We start from the raw sequence: 20,662 nt of genomic DNA, 5'->3' as shown, positions 1-20,662 counted from the left end.
TCATCGCAATATTCACGATACTGGTCAATTTTACATCGTCAGCAAAATTCTCGATTATATTGTTAATATTCTATGTATCGCCCAGCCCTACATCCTATACCCACTAAAACAGCAGCAAACAAGCAATGATCAAAGATTTGTGGTATCCAGGAGGCTACTAACACAAACACATCTATTTTATTAAAACAAAAAGTAAATTAATATAGTGTCTTTAAAGAAATAAAGCAGTAGAATAAACATGAAATCAAAATTCACCCTATTTACTTTCTTAATAAATGTTTCTGGTCTTATCATGAAATAGCCAGTGCACTTTATTTTTCATTAAAATAAATAAATAAATAATAATATAAAAGAATCCAGAATCTTTCATCAAAATGTAATAACTTTTTCACAGCTCAAATGACTCTTCTGTTGAGGTAAGGCCAAACAGGTGGGAATAAATAATATTAGCCTAAATAATTATTATATAGCCTAACAATCTCAGTCCAATTTAATCCCAAAAAAGAAGCTAAAAATTAAGTTCAAATGAAATCAGAAGGACCTTCATAATCACTTTTCTATACAAATATGTACATCATGATATATATAATTTTCGACCAAAGTAATTAATGAAAAAATATTGAATAACATTTGAATAACAAAAATAACATTTTTGCTTATGCTGCCTACCCCTATTTACTGTAGGTCTTTAATTTTTCTAGCACTGCACTTCAAGCACACTAAAAAGGCTTATCGTTGTTAGGCACACAGATCATTTTTTCCAAATAACACGGATTACGAATGGGACAGAGAATTGCATTGTGTGAGAATATCTGCCTCCATCATGAAACTGAACCTGCTTTAATGTAACTTGAGAGTGTAACTTCATGTTTAAATGTGAACTTTCAAGTTGAGAAGAGCTTTGTTTTCAAGCGTCGTTGCGAGTTGAGAGAGGTCGTGATTGAAATGGTTATATTGGTTGTGTAGCCTAATCAGGGGGAGGTGAAACCATCCCCCCTTAAGAGGAGACAGCATTTCCTTAACAGTGGATTGACACCTTCTCTAAACGACAGGAAAGATTCAATACATGTATAGTTGCTAAGCTTAGCCTGAAGGTTCAAAAAAGTATAAAGTACATTTCAAAAAGAAGACTATCATGCAAAACATCCTGCAGGCCTCTCACAACTTTGGTAAACCTATAACTTGCACTTTTCAGTGGCAAAAATGTCACATTTTCAGTATGTTCATGTTGTCTTCCTCAGATATTGGTTGTAACAAATAATAAAAAATTTGTCTTTCCAAAAAACTTTCAGTGGACTAAAAATTCTGTGAAAATAGTGAAAATTATATGTCACCAAAGACCTTAAAGTCAACATGAGAGCAAAATTGACCCATTACTTTCATAATACACATTCCTGTTTCTAATGTGCACGATTAGATGTTATTTGTAATCTATCACCAACATGCAATACTTTGCTCTGCCTTTGAAACAACTTTTCTTTTTGGCTGATGTCATTAAGGTTTCAAAAATGTGTTCCAGCGATGTTTCAGAAGGGGAGTAATGCTGCACTTCATTCAACTCTCAAATTCTGAATTACTACATTTAAAAGTGCAATGAAACGCCACTCAAAGTAGAACATTCAACTTGGAAACAACCTGACTCTTCAACTACGATTTCACCGAGACATGGGTACATGAGGTCACGCAAACATGTCGGCATCAAAGTTGTAATACAAAGTTAATGATCAAATTCACTTTTAAGCAAATAAATCCTATCGAGTCAAATTTTCTACAGTAAATAGGTATAAAATATGGTCAATTATACTCTCTTTTCATAATAGTGTACCTGTAGAACAAATGCTAGCATTGCATAATTTATCACCCAAAATTCGGTTGCTATGAAACATCTCTGGTGACAATCGAACATCTGTTAAGCTAACAGGAGCGTTGCAGTTTTGTTTCCTTATATGTAATCTTCTGAGGATAGAGCAATGGAATGCTTTTTTGGTCAGAGATCAGAGGTAAAATGGGTTGCAAATATCATTTCATGTTAGGGCTGGGTAAAAAATATCAATTTTCCAATGCATTGCGATCTTCATTTGAACATTCTCGAAATCTGAACTTAAATCCCAAGATCGATTTTTTACTCTACACTACAAGGTGAGGAAATTACAAGCAAATGCAAACAAATTTCATGCTATGCAGCTAAAAATGTCAGTGATAAGCCACTGGCTGGTTCATTTGCAGAGTTCACAAAGTGGACATTATAACTGAAATACAGTATACCCACATAAATCGGAATTGAACTGAATCATGTGTTTGTCACTCGGCAATCTGTATCAATACCCAGCCCTATTTCATGTTGAATTTAAGGCAGTACAACATATTAAACTAACTGTACCTGTATTTCCATACCTCACAACCTGGTCTTCCTTCACATCAAATTAAATATGGAATCTTCCCTAACTAAGGTCTATATCGCCTTATACACAATATTGAATGAAACCCTGGTGGTTTCTCAACAAAGGGCATGTTTATCACAGTGATATAATTTTACCCACAATGCACAGCCTAAAATGTGTTGGAGAGCAGCTCAACTATCGCATTTTACTGTAAGTCTTTCATTGCTCATAGAATGACTAAAACACCCCAACAGCAAGTGCATGTTGCTCAAACTGTTGAGTAGATCAGCCAAGTGCAAGGATATGTTATCAAATGCATGCCTCTATTATATAGTGGCATTGTCATACATTGGTATTACCAATGCTATTGAATTACCGGCCAACCATCACAGCTAGTTCAAGCATGCTGAGAGAAAACAGGCATGCCTTTGAAAGCATGATTCTAAGGAAAGGGACTTTAATTTCCCCCTAATCCATAACTGTAATGCATGGACGGCCTTTGGAGTATATTTCGCCAATCGTAGAGTCGGTCACTGCTCAACACATGTAACGTCACACTTTTTGGCCGTTGGCTGAAATGGATGCTTTTCCAGCTCCTCAGTGCTAGGGACAAAGACGTCTTTTATGTGCAACAGAATAGGGTCGGAATAGAACGAAAGGTGGGTCGTGTTACATGCGAACATATTCCCCCTTCCGACTTTCAGCCGAGGAATCATGGGTCTGGATTGTGTCTGATCCGTCAGACTTAATCTAAACCCTGAGAATGGGACCTCCACTTCACCCGAGCTCATGGGTCAGGCCTAGTCGGTTAAAAAACGCACCTTGAATACGACCCAACCTGCTGGATGGCCCAACCTATGATAGACTCTGAACAAACAGCCATTTAATCCTGGGCGAGAGTTTGCATTATCAAAGAGGCTTAGAAAATCTACAAAGAGGCGGAAAGTTTTTATATCATTTTTCATTGAATAGCCCCATTCAACATCTCGTATGCTTTGGAGGATTTCCTGTCACTTCAAGAGTACTTTAGATTTCTGTAAATTTTGAGGAAGTTGCTTGTGACGAGGAGGAGGGCGTGGCCGGGCTGTGAGGATGCACGCCTTGCGCTGAATCATCCTAATCAGCCGGGAGGGGGATAAGGACGAGCCGGAGATGCCAGTTGGTGAGAGAGAGAGAGAGAGAGAGAGAGAGAGAGAGAGAGAGAGACAGAGACAGAGACAGAGAGACGCACATGTCTGTGTGTGTGCGTGTCTATGTTTCATAGTACAATTTAAATTAGAGTTTGAAATTGAAGTTTTGTTGATTGTTACTCCGGTTCCCGCTTCCTCCTTGGTAGGGAAGGCAGAGTCTGCCACATTGCTTTTAAGATGTGTTGTTAATTCTAGGTAGAATACATCTTCATAGAAACCCTACAGTGATTTCAATGCAAAGGGCTGTAGAACATCATCAAACATCTTTGACATTTCTGGAGAACACAGGTAGAGCTAATTGTGGTTAAGAGTCCTTAAGATCCCAGTAGTATTGCCTAAGGGAAATGCCATTTCCAGACAAAATCTGGTCCCAGAAGGCGGTTCTTGAAAAAGGCCTGTAATTTATGTTTTTAGATCTCCTGCACTGCCCCGGTCAAGCTGGATACAGGCATAGCTCCATGAGATTTACAGGAAAATCCACTTTCACTTGTTAACTAAAGGAATGTTCCTAGTTCAAAGCAAGTTAAGCTATCTGCGACATGCTGTTGATTACCACAGATAATAATTTCAGGCTGATCTCATGAAAATTATGTGACTGGAAAATTTAAAAGCAAGTCAAATGTTCTCCCAAACAGATTTGGTTGATGACAAGTTTGATGCTCTATCGAGTTTTAAATAATAATAAATAAAAAAAAACTACCTCCCTATCCTAAACCATAACCTAAACCTAACCAATGCTGTCATAAAAGTATGAGATGAAAACTGCAATTGCTGAAGCAACCACGTTATTTTGTGGTGCTTCTATGATACCTTTGGCTCATTTGTCGACATGCTCTTCAGGACTCGTACCCCGGTAATTTCCATAAGTGCAATGCTCTATCAGCTGAGCTACCACGCAATTTGATTACGCTTGAATAAGCTTGTAAATGTAGTTGGTTACGTAATGCAAAGTCATGCACTACAGTAAACGTATTTACAGTAGATGTTATAAGATAGCATTTTGTGAGGAACAGGGAGAGAAGTGTTTATGAACTGAAATCTGCCGTTTTACTCGAAATTTGTGTGAAAGTGAATAAAAGTACTTGTTGTTGTAGTGCCTATAGTGTTCATTTGTGATTTTATCACACCAGTGTCATGCTAACACCTATATGTCCAGTGATGATACTTTTAAAACAGTGTATATTTCATTTCTATCCCAGTGCAATGCCTTGTCCCAAAGACTTCTGCTGTACGTGCATTACTGTAAAGCAATTTTTGCTTGTTTTCACAAACTGAAGGATAAGTTCAAATTATTTTAGCATGCCTTGGATGCTGTCAAGAGATCTACATTTGTTTTGAGCCCAAACCACTCCAAGTCAGAATTTTAGAGAGTGTTCAAATGTCTTTGGTTCTTTTATAATACCACAAATCTTCCTTAAATCTCATCATTTATTTTACATTCAAAATGTTAAAAATGCAGCTATTGCATTTTTGTTTTTGTTTTGTAAAAGACAGAAAGAAACCCATTACAATTAAGACATATTTATTACAGCTCAAACAAAACATTGTAATTAGATCACAAAGACTCTTTTCCAAACACAAACCCATATTCCAGTGTAAACTACCCTAGAATGACCCAAATTTTGAGCGTTTATTGTCTCTTTCTTTGACTCTCTTGGCATTGCTTTGAGTTCTCATCACTGTCTCTCTCTCTTCTCTCTCCACCTTCAAATGAGTGTGCAAGATTAAACATGAATCAAATTCCTTTCCCGCTCATTTAACAGAGATGCAGACAGCTCACACTGTTATTTTAGCTTAATTAATGTTCAGGTTTCCCAGTCTCGGGCTGCGGGAATTTGAGAAGGATTTCTGATTTTCATTTCTTTTGAACAAAAGGTTGGAGAGATTTACCTTTAGAAATGTGTGTCTTCAGTGCATACAAATAAATCTTGAAGATACCTGTGGTTAACCAAAATTGCTAGTATCTCAGATAAGAGTAGAGGCCATTTGTCAGTCCAATGTTCAAGAAGAACTGCACCAAAACAAGAAGGTAGGAGAACAGTGCTGACACAATTTGCCTCAGTAATCTAATAACAGTTTGTACAGACACCAAGGACAGATATAGCAACACAAGAAAAGGAAATCAACCAATCAATGAATGCAATGTTAAGAATTTTAGTATAACGTCATTGTAGTGTCAGTTTTAGTATTTGTAAAAATTACATCTGAATTCATCTGCTGATGTATTGTACTGCGATTACACTAAAAAAACTTGTTTGAGCTTGTTTAAACCACTTGAGTCTAAGAGTTTTTTGTTATGTCTACCCAACTTCACAATTGAAACAGTGATGATTTAGATATGTTTGCTTCAGCAAGCATCACTATTACTTTTCTTTACTGCATTCAAAGTATAACCAAGTGACAAAATACACTATATACAAAATACACTTATATTTCAGATACATTCTCTTAAAGAAAGTCTAAATATCTTATATGTTGCTTCTCAAGTAAATGTATCATGTTTTAAGGATTTTTAGATAATTTTAAATGGAAAACAAGACAAAAACACTTGATAACAATAGGATTTTTTTGCAGTGAATTTCTTTACTGAATTAAATTTAATAAAAAGTATTTTTTTCCCTTTAATTCAGTGAATGTCATTCAGAGGTATTTTTAAAAGATGATTTTGTCCTCTTTATTGTTAGTAAGCGCGTTTAATACAACCTTTTAACTTGGGCACAAGCTGAATCGGTTAAGAGCTAATGATTAATCGTCGCAATAATCGCAGAATAGTCGAATAACTATTCTTTTAATCGTTAGATTAATCGATTATCAAAATAACTGTTAGTTGAAGCCCTACCTGTGACAGCGCTATGGATCATAAAAACTTATTAACTAAATAGTTCATAACTAAACAGCAACTGTGTTGATGTCAGAGTTGTTGTTGTGTTCAGTCGATACCTGTATTGCATTGTCGGTGCTGTCTTGTTTGATTTACAGCATTATCATATTAGCCGGATAGCTAGCTAGCTAGCGGCTACCAAGCCTCCTTACTGGTTTACATGACAGCAGGTCTGTGTAGCCTCTAGTCAGCTAATACTTTCTCACCGGCTGGTTTCATGACTGTGATCCACTTATCTAGTTTTGTATATAACTTTGTCGAACACCTTACTGCTTTGGCATCACATGCCTGATCCGAACAAATATCTTGATGTAGAAAATCACCAAATATCGAAAATTACTCAAAAGTTTATCTTCGTTATCGAGGATTTATTTTTTCAGATAAATACTGATATTGTTTTATCGCCCAGCCCTATTACTACTATTGCTCACACTTAGTTAGGAATTTGAACAAACCCCTAACTCTAAGTATGAAACTTCAGTGTGTTTATCCCACACCATTTGTGCTCCGAACATTAATAATCCCTCAAATCATGTGGATTATTGAGAAGAGGTGAACTATTAAGTTTCTAAGTGTTCCAACTAGTGGTGCACCGATCAGGAAATTTGAGGCCGATACCAATCTCTGATTTTTTAACATTAAAGCTAGGGTGTGTAATCCAGAGAGGCTAGCAGTTAGCAAGCTAGCTTTGAAAGCATAGAGCCCGCCCTCGCTTCAGAGGTGTCTCCAAAGCCACGCCTCTTCTATCACACATGAACACACACACACATACACAGAGCAGAGTCTATGTGCCAGGAGGAAAGACGTGTTGGTGCAATGTTTGATTTTATTTTTTTTATTCAAGTAAAAACATGACATTGTACTCACTGTTTTGGGAGAGACTGATGAAATAGTCGAAACAGTTGGTGGTGGTGGCCTTATGAATCCATGCACCAAAGGTGTGGATGTTACAGTGTTTTTGTAACTTTGAAAACATAAAAATAGTTTCATTTTACACCGTAGCTGCTGTTAGCGTTGAGATCATTCGTAAAGGTATGCAAATATAGATTGACAGACAGGAAGGACATCCTATCATTACATTCGGAGTAAATTATAGAGAATTTTGTACGTGAAAATCCCAGGAGATCAGCACTTACAGCCCGTCTGGCACCAACAATCATGCCACGGTCCAAATCACTGAGATCACATTTGTTCCCCATTCTGATGGTTGATGTGAACATTAACTGAAGCTCCTGACCCGTATCTGCATGATTTTATGCACTGCACTGCTGCCACATGATTGACTGATTAGATAATCACATGGATTATATTATTATTCTGAGATGCGGGCTGGTGCTGTTTTGGTGGCATGAGGGAGACCTACAAAATATTTGGCAGGTGGTTTTAATGTTGTGGCTGATCGGTGTATGTTTATGCCCCACACAGTAAAATTACAGTAACACTTTACAAAAAGGTTCCATTCGTTAACATTATTTAACAACATTACTGTAGTTAACATGAACTAATGAACTTAATGTTAGTTACAACATATACATTTTTTCAATCAAAAGATGTATTAGTTAATGCACATTAACTAACATGAACTAGCAATGAACAATTGTATTTTATTAACTAACATTATGATTAATAAATGCTCTAAAAATATTTTGTTCATTGTTTGTTCATGATACCTAATGCATTAATGTTAAAGAAATGAAAACTTTTTATTAAGTGTTACCAAATGACATTAAAATTACATTGTGAATTGCTAACATTTATTTGTACTGAAAACAGTTATTAATAGTTCTGTTGTCAATATCAAAAGGTCATTGTGACACACTGGCAACCAAAAACCAAGAGAGCATCACACACAGCAGAGATACTGTAATTTCAAAAATAAGAAAAATATATCCATTACAAGCTCTAAAACTGCTCCAGTGAGAAAACATTAATATCTATGATTTGTTTACTGTCTTTGGCGTCTTGTTGTAACACAAATGACTAATTATTAAGCAAATGCGTGAAGACGCGGTGCTGTTATTGAAGGTTAAACGGTTACATCTGTTATTAGAAAAAGAACTTTGACTCGTTAATGGATTTTATTTAATAAAAGTGAATGTTTGTCACTGAATGTAAACCTCCCTGCCCTGGGTGACGTAACACACACAACTGCATCTCAATGAAATGGGAGTTGAAGAGATTCCCAGATTCCAGGGTCCGACATAAAGTGTCTTTCCGTTGCACTTTCCCCAGTTGAAAGGTGCAAACCAAGTTGAATGGAACGCTTCATGAATCATCACAGCAACAACGCTACGGAGTATTGGAGCTTTCCCCACAGGAGCGAACACTTGGGGAGACACACACCAGGCATGTGGCAGTGGACTAAATGTGCTGTGAGTGTTTCAAACAGCTAGACAGAGTGCAGCTAAATGGAATAGAATGCACTGAACTTCAACTTAACAAGCATATTAAAAATGTGATGGTTATGGCATCTCCTGTTAATCCAACTGCGATTTAAAAATAGTCGGTTCAGACAGTCACTAAAAAAACTGGTGCGCGTTTACTAAGATTACTACGGTAACCTGAAGGAAGAACAGACAGACGCGCGTTGTGCACATGCTTTCATTGAGTTGGGCAGCGAATCTTCACATAATGACAAAATATGATGATTTATATTTTGATTATGCAAACTTTTGTACATTTTGTAACAGATTATTTTAGAACAGCCTATAATAATGAATTGATGATACACTGGAACAAAAAGATGCAATGCAGCAGCCAAAGATGTTTGTCAAACATGTTATTATATATACATTTATGTACATGTCATTGCCCCTAGAGTACTCGACGAGTACTCGATTAATTAGTCAGAGTACTCGAGTAGACAAAATGACCAAAATGCACATCCCTATCGATTTACAACCTCGTAGGTCATGGTATGTCTGTCTTTAAAGGTTTATAGCCTAAGTTATCCATTAAAATCAATTAACCTCTGGAAAAATGAATGGGATTTTTACTTCTGGAACTAGACTGCTGCACTCTATTGCTGTATGAAACAAAGTGACATCCACAGTATGTGATATCAGAGGTCAGATGGTCATATGTTGGGATGGTCACACCTGGAGAGAAGATCTCTGTTAATGACTGCTAGATGACAGGGGACAGAAAGTGAAAGAGCTCAGGGCAGTTTAACAGTGATTCCAGTCCCTGTCTGTCTCTCTTACAGCTGCTGTATGGATGTCAGACAGAAGATCTGAAGGCACAGCTGGGCAACTCTACACACCCTGACCCCTGTCTCCAAATACAATACATGCAGGAAACATTCCCACTAGCCCTTAGAAACAGCCATTGCAACCATTCACCTCAGGCGATATGCATCAATACACTTCGTAAAATAAGCTACATTACTTAGCATACAAGCTCTACGAGTTCAAAGGGTTTGTCATATGCATGTCATGCAATAACAATAACAGTCATCTCAAACAAATGACACATTTACTTACAGATACAGTACCAGACAAAAAGTTTGGACAAACTTAACTTAATCTACGTTTGTTGTGATCTTAAAACCTTTTGGTTTAAATGCTTAAATTATGTACATTAATTTAGCAGACAAACACAAATTGTGTCCATGTATGTTAAACCCAGCCTGATCTCAGGGAAATAACCTGACTGTGGCACATTTTTGCACAACATTACATGGTTCGTTACACGTATCACGGCAGTCTGGAGTAATGTCCAATGTGTGACGCAAAAAGCAAGTTCACTGTTCTCCCAAACAGATGAGTTTTTAAAGGTTAATGCTCTATCAAGTTTTAAACCAACAAAACCTACCTCCCTACTCTAAACCTTGAACCTAAACCTAACCGCTTCTATAACACTTTCAGCTCACGTGTCAACTCGGCGTGCTCTTCCGGTCTCGTACCCCGGCCCTTTGCATCACAATTGCAATGATCAGTTGAGCTACCGCATAATTTGATCACACTCAAACAAGCTTATAAAGGTGGTTGGTTATGTAATGCAAACATTAAAATGTATCGTCTTACAAGTCATGCACTATTGTAAAAGTGTTTATATGTCATAAGATAGCATTGTGTGAGGAACAGGGAGAAAAGTACATTTTTAAAACTAATATTTTAATTAAAAAACATTTTTAAATGGATGTTGGATGGGATATGGATAGGGCTGGGCTTTCCATTCACAAACTTTATCTGATATTTACCCAAATGAATCTAATTCAAATCAATTCGAAAACGAAATTGAGATCTTGTGAATTGGAATCTAATCAATTTGGACATCTATACTGATAACCAGCCAAAATAATGAAGGGAAAATGTGCCCAAGAGTGTAGGACCCTCAGCTTTTTGCAGAATTCATCTGATTTTCTTTACAATCAGCACAGAAAATGTGACACAAGATTCACATTTCCATGTGGGCCAACTCATTGGTCTATAAACCAAGCTCCTAAATTTACAGAGTGAAATCTTTTTGAAGCTAGGTCCTGGAGTACAAGTTCAGAGAATTTGGTAATGAAACAAAACAAAGTCCAGGTATGTGAGTCCTGCAGCAATGAGTGGGATCCAGTCAATTATAAGAGACGCACACGCAGTGGCCCACGGGCAGAAGCACACCCCACTAAAGGGGTCTGCGTGTATCGGCAGGCTTGGCTCGTTGACTGCAGGGGTAAGAGAGGAGGAAACGGGCAAGAAGTGATGTTTTACCTCCCCTCCTCTCTTTGAATGTGACATGGATCATAATATCAAGATGAAAACTTCAAACAAAGCTACTCAAGAAGAAATGTAATTTCACAAGTGCAAATGATGGCTGGCTCCATCTTTCTTGAGGCTTAAGCAATCGACAGATGGCTTATCACCCGTATTGATCCAGTGAAACAAAGCACAGAGGTGTAGGGCTAAAAAAAGCACCATGGTTTCATCGTTTCATCGTTCTCCCCCTTACATGGGGAAACGACTTGTTGAATGTTAACAGACACAGATAAGAGAGATTCAGTTACTGCTCAAACACATCCCTCACTCCGTCATGTCTGCAGTGCAAACCAGTGGGAAGAATGGCCCTTGTTTTGACTAGAATGTTAACTTGCTTTTATCAGCGGGCATATCAGAGAGTTCTTGTGTGTCCCAAAGTAGTTGAATAAATAATTAAAGCTGAGACAAAAGGATGAGCACCTGTTTAGGAGTAAAAGATAACAAAGTCCTCATATTTACTGCAAGCCCTTTTGACATGTAATCATGCAGGATATGAATTACAGATATTTATAATTCAATTTTCACTAGTTAGAATGCTAATTCTTATATCAGCGATGGAATTACTACTAGTGAAAACACTTATTTTTGATATCAGTAGTTAGGTTTGGACTATTAAAAATGCCAGTACTTGATATAAAAAAATGATGTCATTACTTGTGGAAATCTCCATTCTTGATATCAAAAAAGGGATTTCAACTAGTAAAAACATAATTACTGATACTTGTAACTGCATTTTTACAATGACAAGATCTGTCATTCACTCCTGCTCAAAGCACAATTACAGAAAACAATAATTAATTTCTTACTAGTTGAATTTCCAATTTCACAAATCAGCAATGTACAACTTAGTAAAAATGAGAATTTTTTATATCAAAAATTACATTTTTACTAGTGCAAATGTCCATTTCTGATATCAACAATTGAATTACAACTAATAACTTTTGATATCTGTAATTTGGTTTTCATTGTACTGTGGTATTGTCTGTAAATGGATTTAAAATATCATTCATTTGAAGAGTAATTAAAGATATTTTAAAAGGCATTCTTACAAGTTACAATCACATTATGTATATTTAAAATTAGCATTTTAATCAATACAACATTAATTAAAATTATAATTAATAATCAATTATTATTTATTGATTAATTAAAATATATTTGTATACATTTTTAATTAACTAACTAGTTAGTTTATAGTCAGTATTAGTGTGATAAAATCACTTTTCAAATTATTTTGATGTGATAAAAAAGGGTTTACGGCATTACGTCGTCATGACAACGATGTTGTAATGTTGGATATAATGTTACACAAATAAGGTTAATAAATGATTTTATCATACTAAAATCGTATTAACACATATGATTTTATATTTTTTAGCTATACTTTTAAAACAATATTTATTTTAACATTTATAGACTGGTCCCATTCACTTCCATTTTAAGAGCCTTATTATAACAACCATTTTTTCTTTTCTTTTTTCTTTTTGGCAGGTCTTTTTTTTGTTGTGATAATCAATATTTTGCCACAAATGCTGTCGATTGAACTTAACTCGTACTGAACCCAGAGCATTCCTTTTTTTAAGGTAAAATAATGCTGTGCATTCTCATGTATCTTTTAGAAAATAGAAAGTTTGAAGTTTAGCTGTTTTATTTCTCTTTAAACTCCAAAGTCTTCTTTTCAGTCTGCTAAGGCTGTATTTGCTTCATTTCTAAGTATAGCTACTTTAGAGATACCTTGTTATCAACCAAAAGCATTGAATGACCGTTAAAATCTTGCTAAGTGCTCTGTCACGTGTTTTTCCTTTTGGGATGTTTCCTTTTCGCTGGAATGGAGGTGAAAAGGTCAGACAACCAGTGTTAATGGTTACCTAACATCTGACATGTGGGAATGTCCAAGGAATAAAATGCATTAGTTTATTAGAGGACAGAGGGAGATCTGGATGGCACTAGTGGGAAAAAGAGGGCGGGAACAGCTGTGGCAATGGAAGCCAGTGTGTCTTTGTCATGAATGAGAGACCATGGCATGAATGTGGCTTGTTACGACCCTAACAATGACAATGAGCATGCACATTCAGATGAGCAACGGCATTCAGGCCAACAAAGACACAGCCGTAAAAGTCACAAACTACAGACAAGAAAGCTGTATTCTGGGAGATGTATTTGAATTGTAAGTTGCAAATGAGCAGGAAGAGCGATATGGGATAGAACGAGAGAAGAGAGCAACAGCAAGAGAAAGAGCAGTGTGTGTGATATGAGAAGCTGATACCATTTGAAGAGGCTGACAGTTGATGCGAGTGGCTGGTATAATCTAACACTGCCAGAGATTATTGTCATGATAAGCCACTGTAACAACACGCAAACACGTCAGACAACTACATCACATTCTGAACAGAGGGAAGTGTGCACTGCAAATTATATTAAAGCTCAAGTATTACCAATTTACAGCTCATTCAGCAGTTGATTAGTCATAGATCAATATATCGGTCAGGCCAATTAATCAGCCCACATTTGTCCATTTCTGATTATTATTTATTTGTTTTTCTCCCCTTTTCTTCCCAATTTGGAATGCCCAATTACCAATGCACTCTAAGTCCTCATGGTGGGCTAGTGACTCGCCTCAATCCGGGTGGCGGAGGACGAATCTCAGTTGAGTCTCCGTGTCTGAGACCATTAGTCCGCGCATCTTATCACGTGGCTTGTTGAGCGCATTACCGCGGAGACATAGTGCGTGTGGAGGCTCAAACTATTCTCCGTGGCATCCACGCACAACTCACCATGTGCCCCACCGTGAGCAAGAACCATGTTATAGTGACCACGAGGAGGTTACCCCATGTGACTCTACCCTCCCTAGCAACTGGGCCAATTTGGTTGCTTAGGAGACCTGGCTGGAGTGTCCATTTCTGATTATTGATTATTGTTCATTTACTATTATGTTTATTCTATTGACTGTGGTTGACCAGTATGGGCTGTGTGCAATGATTATTTTATTATTAAAATTGGCAAAAATGATAGGTACAAATGGAGTACTACTATGATGTAGAAATACTTTACAATTTAAATAGCATATCTCTTTTTTCACATTCTGGTACCAAGAATATCGTAATTACCATCTTTTTTGTGTTGCGCTAATAGGAACTGAGGGTAAAATGTGCTAAACTGTCATGAAAATAATGTCACAAACAACCTTAAAGGCCCTAAAAATATGATTTATTTTCCAAGTGCAAAACATAACATCTTATTTGTTCCTTTTGATTTTGAATTAAAATAAGACCAGGGCATTTTCTTGACAGGTTTCATGAGAATCACCCAAAGATGATGACAGCGAGAGTATGTTGCTCAAAGTCTTTTAGGTTTAAACACCAGTACAAAAGGAAAACTGGCTTAGAAGAAATAAATCAATTCAAATGTAACAGTGTTTCAAACTAAATCTTCACTGGTGGAATATGTTAGCAGCATGATTAATGAAAAGGTTATAGCTAATTTCAGTAAAATATCCAAAAGAGCATATTCTTTACATTACACAGAGGCACCTTATTCACCCAAATTTCCCACATATCAAGTACAGTTGTGCTCAAACGTTTGCATACCCTGGCAGAAATTGTGAAATTTTGGCATTGATTTTGAAAATATGACTGATCATGCAAAAAAAACTGCTTTTATTTAAGGATAGTGATCATATGAAGCCATTTATTATCACATAGTTGTTTGGCTCCTTTTAAATCATAATGGTAACAGAAATCACCCAAATGGCCCTGATTAAAAGTTTACATACCCTTGAATGTTTGGCCTTGTTACAGACACACAAGGTGACACACATAGGTTAAAATGGCAATTAAAGTTTAATTTCCCACACCTCTGGCTTTTTAAATTGCAATTAGTGTCTGTGTATAAATAGTCAATGAGTTTGTTAGCTCTCACATGGATGCACTGAGCAGGCTAGATACTGAGCAGAAAAGAACTGTCAAAAGACCTGCGTAACAAGGTAATGGAACTTTATAAAGATGGAAAAGGATATAAAAAGATATCCAAAGCCTTGAAAATGCCAGTCAGTACTGTTCAATCACTTATTAAGAAGTGGAAAATTCAGGGATCTCTTGATACCAAGCCAAAGTCAGGTAGACCAAGAAAGATTTCAGCCACAACTGCCAGAAGAATTGTTCAGGATACAACGAAAAACCCACAGGTAACCTCAGGAGAAATACAGGCTGCTCTGGAAAAAGACAGTGTAGTTGTTTCAAGGAGCACAAAACGACGATACTTGAACAAAAATGAGCTGCATTGTTGAGTTGCCAGAAAGAAGCCAATGCCACAAAATAGCCCGGTTACAATATGCCCAACAACACCTTGACATGCCTCACAGCTTCTGGCACACTGTAATTTGGAGTGACGAGACCAAAATAGAGCTTTATGGTCACAACCATAAGCGCTATGTTTGGAGAGGGATCAACCAGTATTGTGCTTCTTGAAACAACCACACCGTCTTTTTCCAGAGCAGCCTGTATTTCTCCTGAGGTTACCTGTGGGTTTTTCTTTGTATCCCGAACAATTCTTCTGACAGTTGTGGTTGAAATCTTTCTTGGTCTACCTAACCTTGGCTTGGTATCAAGAGATCCCTGAATTTTCCACTTCTTAATAAGTGATTGAACAGTACTGACTGGCATTTTCAAGGCTTTAGATATCTTTTCATATCATTTTCCATCTTTATAAAGTTCCATTACCTTGTTATGCAGGTCTTTTGACAGTTCTTTTCTGCTCCCCATGGCTCAGTATCTAGCCGGCTCAGTGCATCCACGTGAAAGCTAACAAACTCATTGACTATTTATACACAGACACTAATTGCAATTCAAAAAGCCACAGGTGTGGGAAATTAACCTTTAATTGCCATTTAAACCTGTGTGTGTCACCTTGTGTGAAAACATTCAAGGGTATGTAAACTTTTGATCAGGGCCATTTGGGTGATTTCTGTTATCATTATGATTTAAAAAGGAGCCAAACAACTATGTGATGATAAATGGCTTCATATGATCACTATCCTTAAATAAAAAAAAAACATTTATTTTTGCATGATCAGTCATATTTTCAAAATCAATGCCAAAATTTCACAATTTCTGCCAGGGTATGCAAACTTTTGAGCACAACTGTATGTCAAAACAGAATGTTGGCAGGGATTTGGATTTAAAAGTTGTTAAGTATGACTTTCAAAGTAAAAGAAGACCAAAATCTCACATAACTCTCAAACGATTCTTGCCCTCCACAACATTTCCAACAAACAGCTCATAAGCAGAAGAACAGGATTGTAATTCAGCCTACAGCAAACATGCTGAAAACATGCAGCACTTCTGAGCGACCACATTAGCACTGGCATCAACACAACTATTAAAGCGAGATATATATATATTTAAACATGAATTAGTCTCCACATGTAAAATAAGTTTTTTCCCTTGTTCTCTTACCCTATTTGCCTTTCTATTCATAAATGGCAAAATCTCTCTTTATAGGGAAGTTTCACAGCAAAGATGGTCAATTTAAAAGACACAATGAAAGCTTAACTCACCAGTGACAGAAACTTTCATGGTGGCTTCCAGAGGTCTGTTGTTATCCAGATCTTTGCTGAGTTTTAGCTCTCCAGTATCCGGGTTTAGAATGAGCAAACTCAGCTCATTTCCCTCAATGAAACTATACTTGAGTTTATCCGACACATCTGGGTCATGGGCAGGCACCTTTCCTATTATCCCAGATGGGAAGCTGTTGGATTTATTGGTGACGTAGTTATTGAAGATAATCTCAAAATTATGCAGGACAGGATCATTGTCGTTGACATCAACCAGACGAATGTGGACGGTTGCTCGGCTGACCAGAGGTGCGGATGTGGCCTGTACGACTATCACATACTCAATTTTGGTCTCGTAGTCCAAATCCACAAGCGCCTTCAAGTCTCCCGTGAACATATCCAAGTCGAAGACCTCAGGGATATTTCCTTCCACAATCTGGTACAATATCTGAGCGTTGGTTCCTTCATCTGGGTCCATGGCTGTGATTCTGGCCACCACTGAATCAACAGGACTATTCTCTTTGACATAGATAAACAGTTCATCCTTCTCAAACACAGGAGCATTGTCATTTATGTCCAACACAGAGACCTGGATCTCCACTGCTGCTTTGAGAGGAGGAACACCTCTATCTACAGCATAGGCCTTCAGGTTATACACAGGAACGTTCTCTCTGTCCAGCTTCCGGTGGGTTCTGATAATTCCTGAATATGGCTCAATCATGAAGTCTCCTTCGCCATCATCACCACCTTGAAAGGTGTAACTCAACCTTCCGTTAGACCCAGAGTCTCTGTCCGAAGCCGATATCTGTAGCACACTGGTAAACAGAGGTGCATCTTCAAACACAGTGCCCTGATATTTGTCCCTCCCAAACTGTGGAACATTATCATTGGCGTCCAAAACAATGATTTCCACATAGGTAGTATCTGACTTCTGCGGGATTCCATTGTCACGGGCGATGATAGCCAATGTGTAGGAGGCCTGATCTTCATAGTCAATTTCCATTTGCGTCGTGATGGCACCTGTGTCCGGATCAATTTTAAATTGCGGAACGTTGTCCTCCATGATGTAAGTAATACGTGCATTCTCACCTGTATCCTCATCTGTTGCACTGATCACCACAACAGTTGATCCAACAGGTCGGTCCTCGCTGAAGGTCTGATGGTAGCTGGCGCTCTGGAAAACAGGCCTGTGAGTGTTAGCATCGGTTACGTTGATAAAGACCTGTGCGGTGTCAAAGCGTGTACCATCAGAGGCGGTGACAGTCAGGACGTATTGGCGTTCTTGTTTGTAATCCAATGGCAATGCCAGTGTGATAAGCCCACCTCCACTTTGACTCGTGATGGCAAACCTGTTCCGAGTGTTACCACTGGAAATTTGATAGGTGACCACACTGTTTACATCACGGTCCAGTGCTGTAACAGTTAACACGCTGGTCCCTACAACCGCATCTTCATTGATTTTTAGTGAGTACACCTTTTCAGTGAACGTAGGGATATTGTCATTCACGTCCAGGACAGTGATGCTTACACTGGCTGAGGATGACATTACCGGAACTCCATTGTCTCTTGCCTCTACTCCAAATGTGTAAAACTCAGTGGTTTCCCTGTCCAGCTCGATGCAGACCGTTATCCAGCCAGTGCTGTTATTAATGGTGAAAGGGAATCCAGGAGTAGTATCGGTGAGGCGGTATTCCAAACGGGCATTTTCGCCCGAGTCTGAATCGATGGCTTGAATGTGAATCACGGAATACCCCATGGGAACATTCTCTAAAACAGTGGCTTGGAAAGGAGTGCTTACAAACATAGGGGCATTGTCATTCACATCCACCACTTGGACAACCACCACGCCTGTGCCATTTATAAGAGGAGGCCTGCCGCCATCCTGGGCCTTTATGCGTAAATTATACTCCCTGATCATTTCGTAGTCTAGAGGGTTTATGACGTCAATGGTTCCAGTAGGGGTGTGAATGAAGAACTGGCCCTTCACATTGCCACTGATTATGCTGTAATGAACCTTGGCATTATTGCCCTCATCTCGGTCAGTGGCTTCCACCTGGGCGACTTTAGTGTTCACCGCAACATTCTCTGGCACCTGAACAACATATCTTTTCTCGCTAAACTGGGGATAGTTGTCGTTTTCATCCTCGACTGTGATGTGCACTGTGGCGGTGGCACTGCGAGGCCCGGGGTCCTTTCCTTGGTCGTTCGCCTCTACTATCAACTGATACTGGGCCATGGTTTCTCTATCAGGACGCACTCGAATCTTAACCAGTCCATTTCGAGAATCAATTTCAAACCCAGAATTCACACCTTCACCATTTACAATCTTATATATCATGTTCGCATTTGATGGCGCATCTCCATCTGTGGCCCTCACTGTTATGACCTCAAAACCGACCTCTACATTTTCACGTATCCTGACCCTGTATTCATTCTGCTCGAAAACGGGCCCGTGGTCGTTGGTGTCGCTAACGGTAACTGTCAGGTATGACGTAGCCGCGCGTCGCGGCGTGCCGTTATCGGTCGCTGTGACTTTAAAAACGTGCGTGTCTTTGACCTCTCTATCTAAGGGCTGGACCGTCTTGATGCTGCCGGTTTGAGGGTCTATGCGAAAAAAATCGTTAGAACGGCTGTCGAATAACGCTTCCATGCCGTACTCGATTTTTCCCGCCTCTCCAGGATCGCCGTCAGTCGCTTTGAGGGTGATGACGCGCGTGCCCGCCGGCTCGTTCTCGGGCACGGAAACCTGGTAGTTCGGCAACTGAAACTGAGGCGCTGAATTCACTGCTCGCTTTATTCTAGATTTCCAGTGACTTGATTCGTGTTGCATAGGCGCTAACAAAGAAGTATGGACTGATGTGAAGTGTAATTTAAGGCACATAGAAAATCGCTCACCGTTTGAATCGTGAAACGAACAGTGAATAGTGTCTTTCAGGTCCGTTTCCAAACAGTACGCATCCTTCACAAATAAAGTTCCGTTAAGCACAAACACATGCAAATGTTCTGAGGTGCAAGAATATCCTAAAGCACCAGAGTTTCGTGTGAAGACAGGTAAATAGTCCTCAAGACGGAGTAGTAAATTACCTGGAGAAAAGCAGGAAGTTACTCCCAAGTTATAAATGTAATCCACGTTAACATCACACTTGGTAACTCTCTTTCTTTTATATTTGAACACGCAATTCCGTCCGTGCACAAATACATTAAAATGTGCGTTAACTAGTCCTTCAGTCGTAAATGATTTGATTTTGATATAAACAGGCAGTGCGCTCTGAGGCGCGCGCACACAGTCCAAGTCTCCGTTTAAACGCACTACTCCATCTCTCCAATCCACTTTTATAAAGTTTCCAATGTATTTAGAAGTTAAAGTCCTGTCTATTTTATACGTCCAACCTGGTCCCAGTGACAAATTGGCCAGTACAGCTCCTGAATGTAAAGTTTCATAGAGGTGTAAGTCGAAACATCCCATGAAAGGAGCGCAAAGGAGAAGGTGAACCCATAATAACCAGCCCATTACTTGATCATCCATGGTATAAAACTCCACAAAACATCCAGAAAACAAAAATAATCAGCTCTCCTTCTCCCGACACTTCGGCCTTCTTTTATCCTTCATTATAACTTTTTAACAGCGGAAAAGACAGTTTCCCACTGTAGTATCCATGGAGCGAAGTGACAGTATCCACGTTAAGTTTTAAATGAGGACAAAATGGCTCCGTGCGTGCGCGTCTCTCTCCCCTCACACACACACACACACACACACATTAACATAAACCTGCAGTGCACCTCCTCTCAGGACTAAAGAATAACTCTCTTGGAAATTCCACTATTGTTATTCATCGCTGCATTCTCTACTCTTTGGTTCTTTTGGCGACTTTTACACCCCATCTGCCCCACGAGCGACGCGTCAAACTAGAACG

General features: G+C 38.5%; 1 protein-coding gene across 3 annotated transcripts in view; it reads right to left on the bottom strand.

The window, feature by feature from the left end:
• Positions 1-20,414, bottom strand: part of celsr1a (cadherin EGF LAG seven-pass G-type receptor 1a) — a 142,551-nt gene extending 122,137 nt beyond the window's left edge. For all 3 annotated transcript variants that reach the window (XM_051691543.1, XM_051691544.1, XM_051691545.1), the window contains exon 1: positions 16,752-20,414. In XM_051691543.1, coding sequence (XP_051547503.1) covers positions 16,752-20,274 — 3,523 coding nt within the window. In that variant the 5' untranslated portion in view covers positions 20,275-20,414. The remainder of the gene's footprint in view (positions 1-16,751) is intronic.
• Positions 20,415-20,662: the final 248 nt, after the last annotated feature.

Source organism: Myxocyprinus asiaticus, chromosome 47 (genome assembly GCF_019703515.2).
Source record: "Myxocyprinus asiaticus isolate MX2 ecotype Aquarium Trade chromosome 47, UBuf_Myxa_2, whole genome shotgun sequence".
Lineage (NCBI taxonomy): Eukaryota > Metazoa > Chordata > Actinopteri > Cypriniformes > Catostomidae > Myxocyprinus > Myxocyprinus asiaticus.
This window is presented reverse-complemented; position numbering and strand designations above follow the sequence as displayed.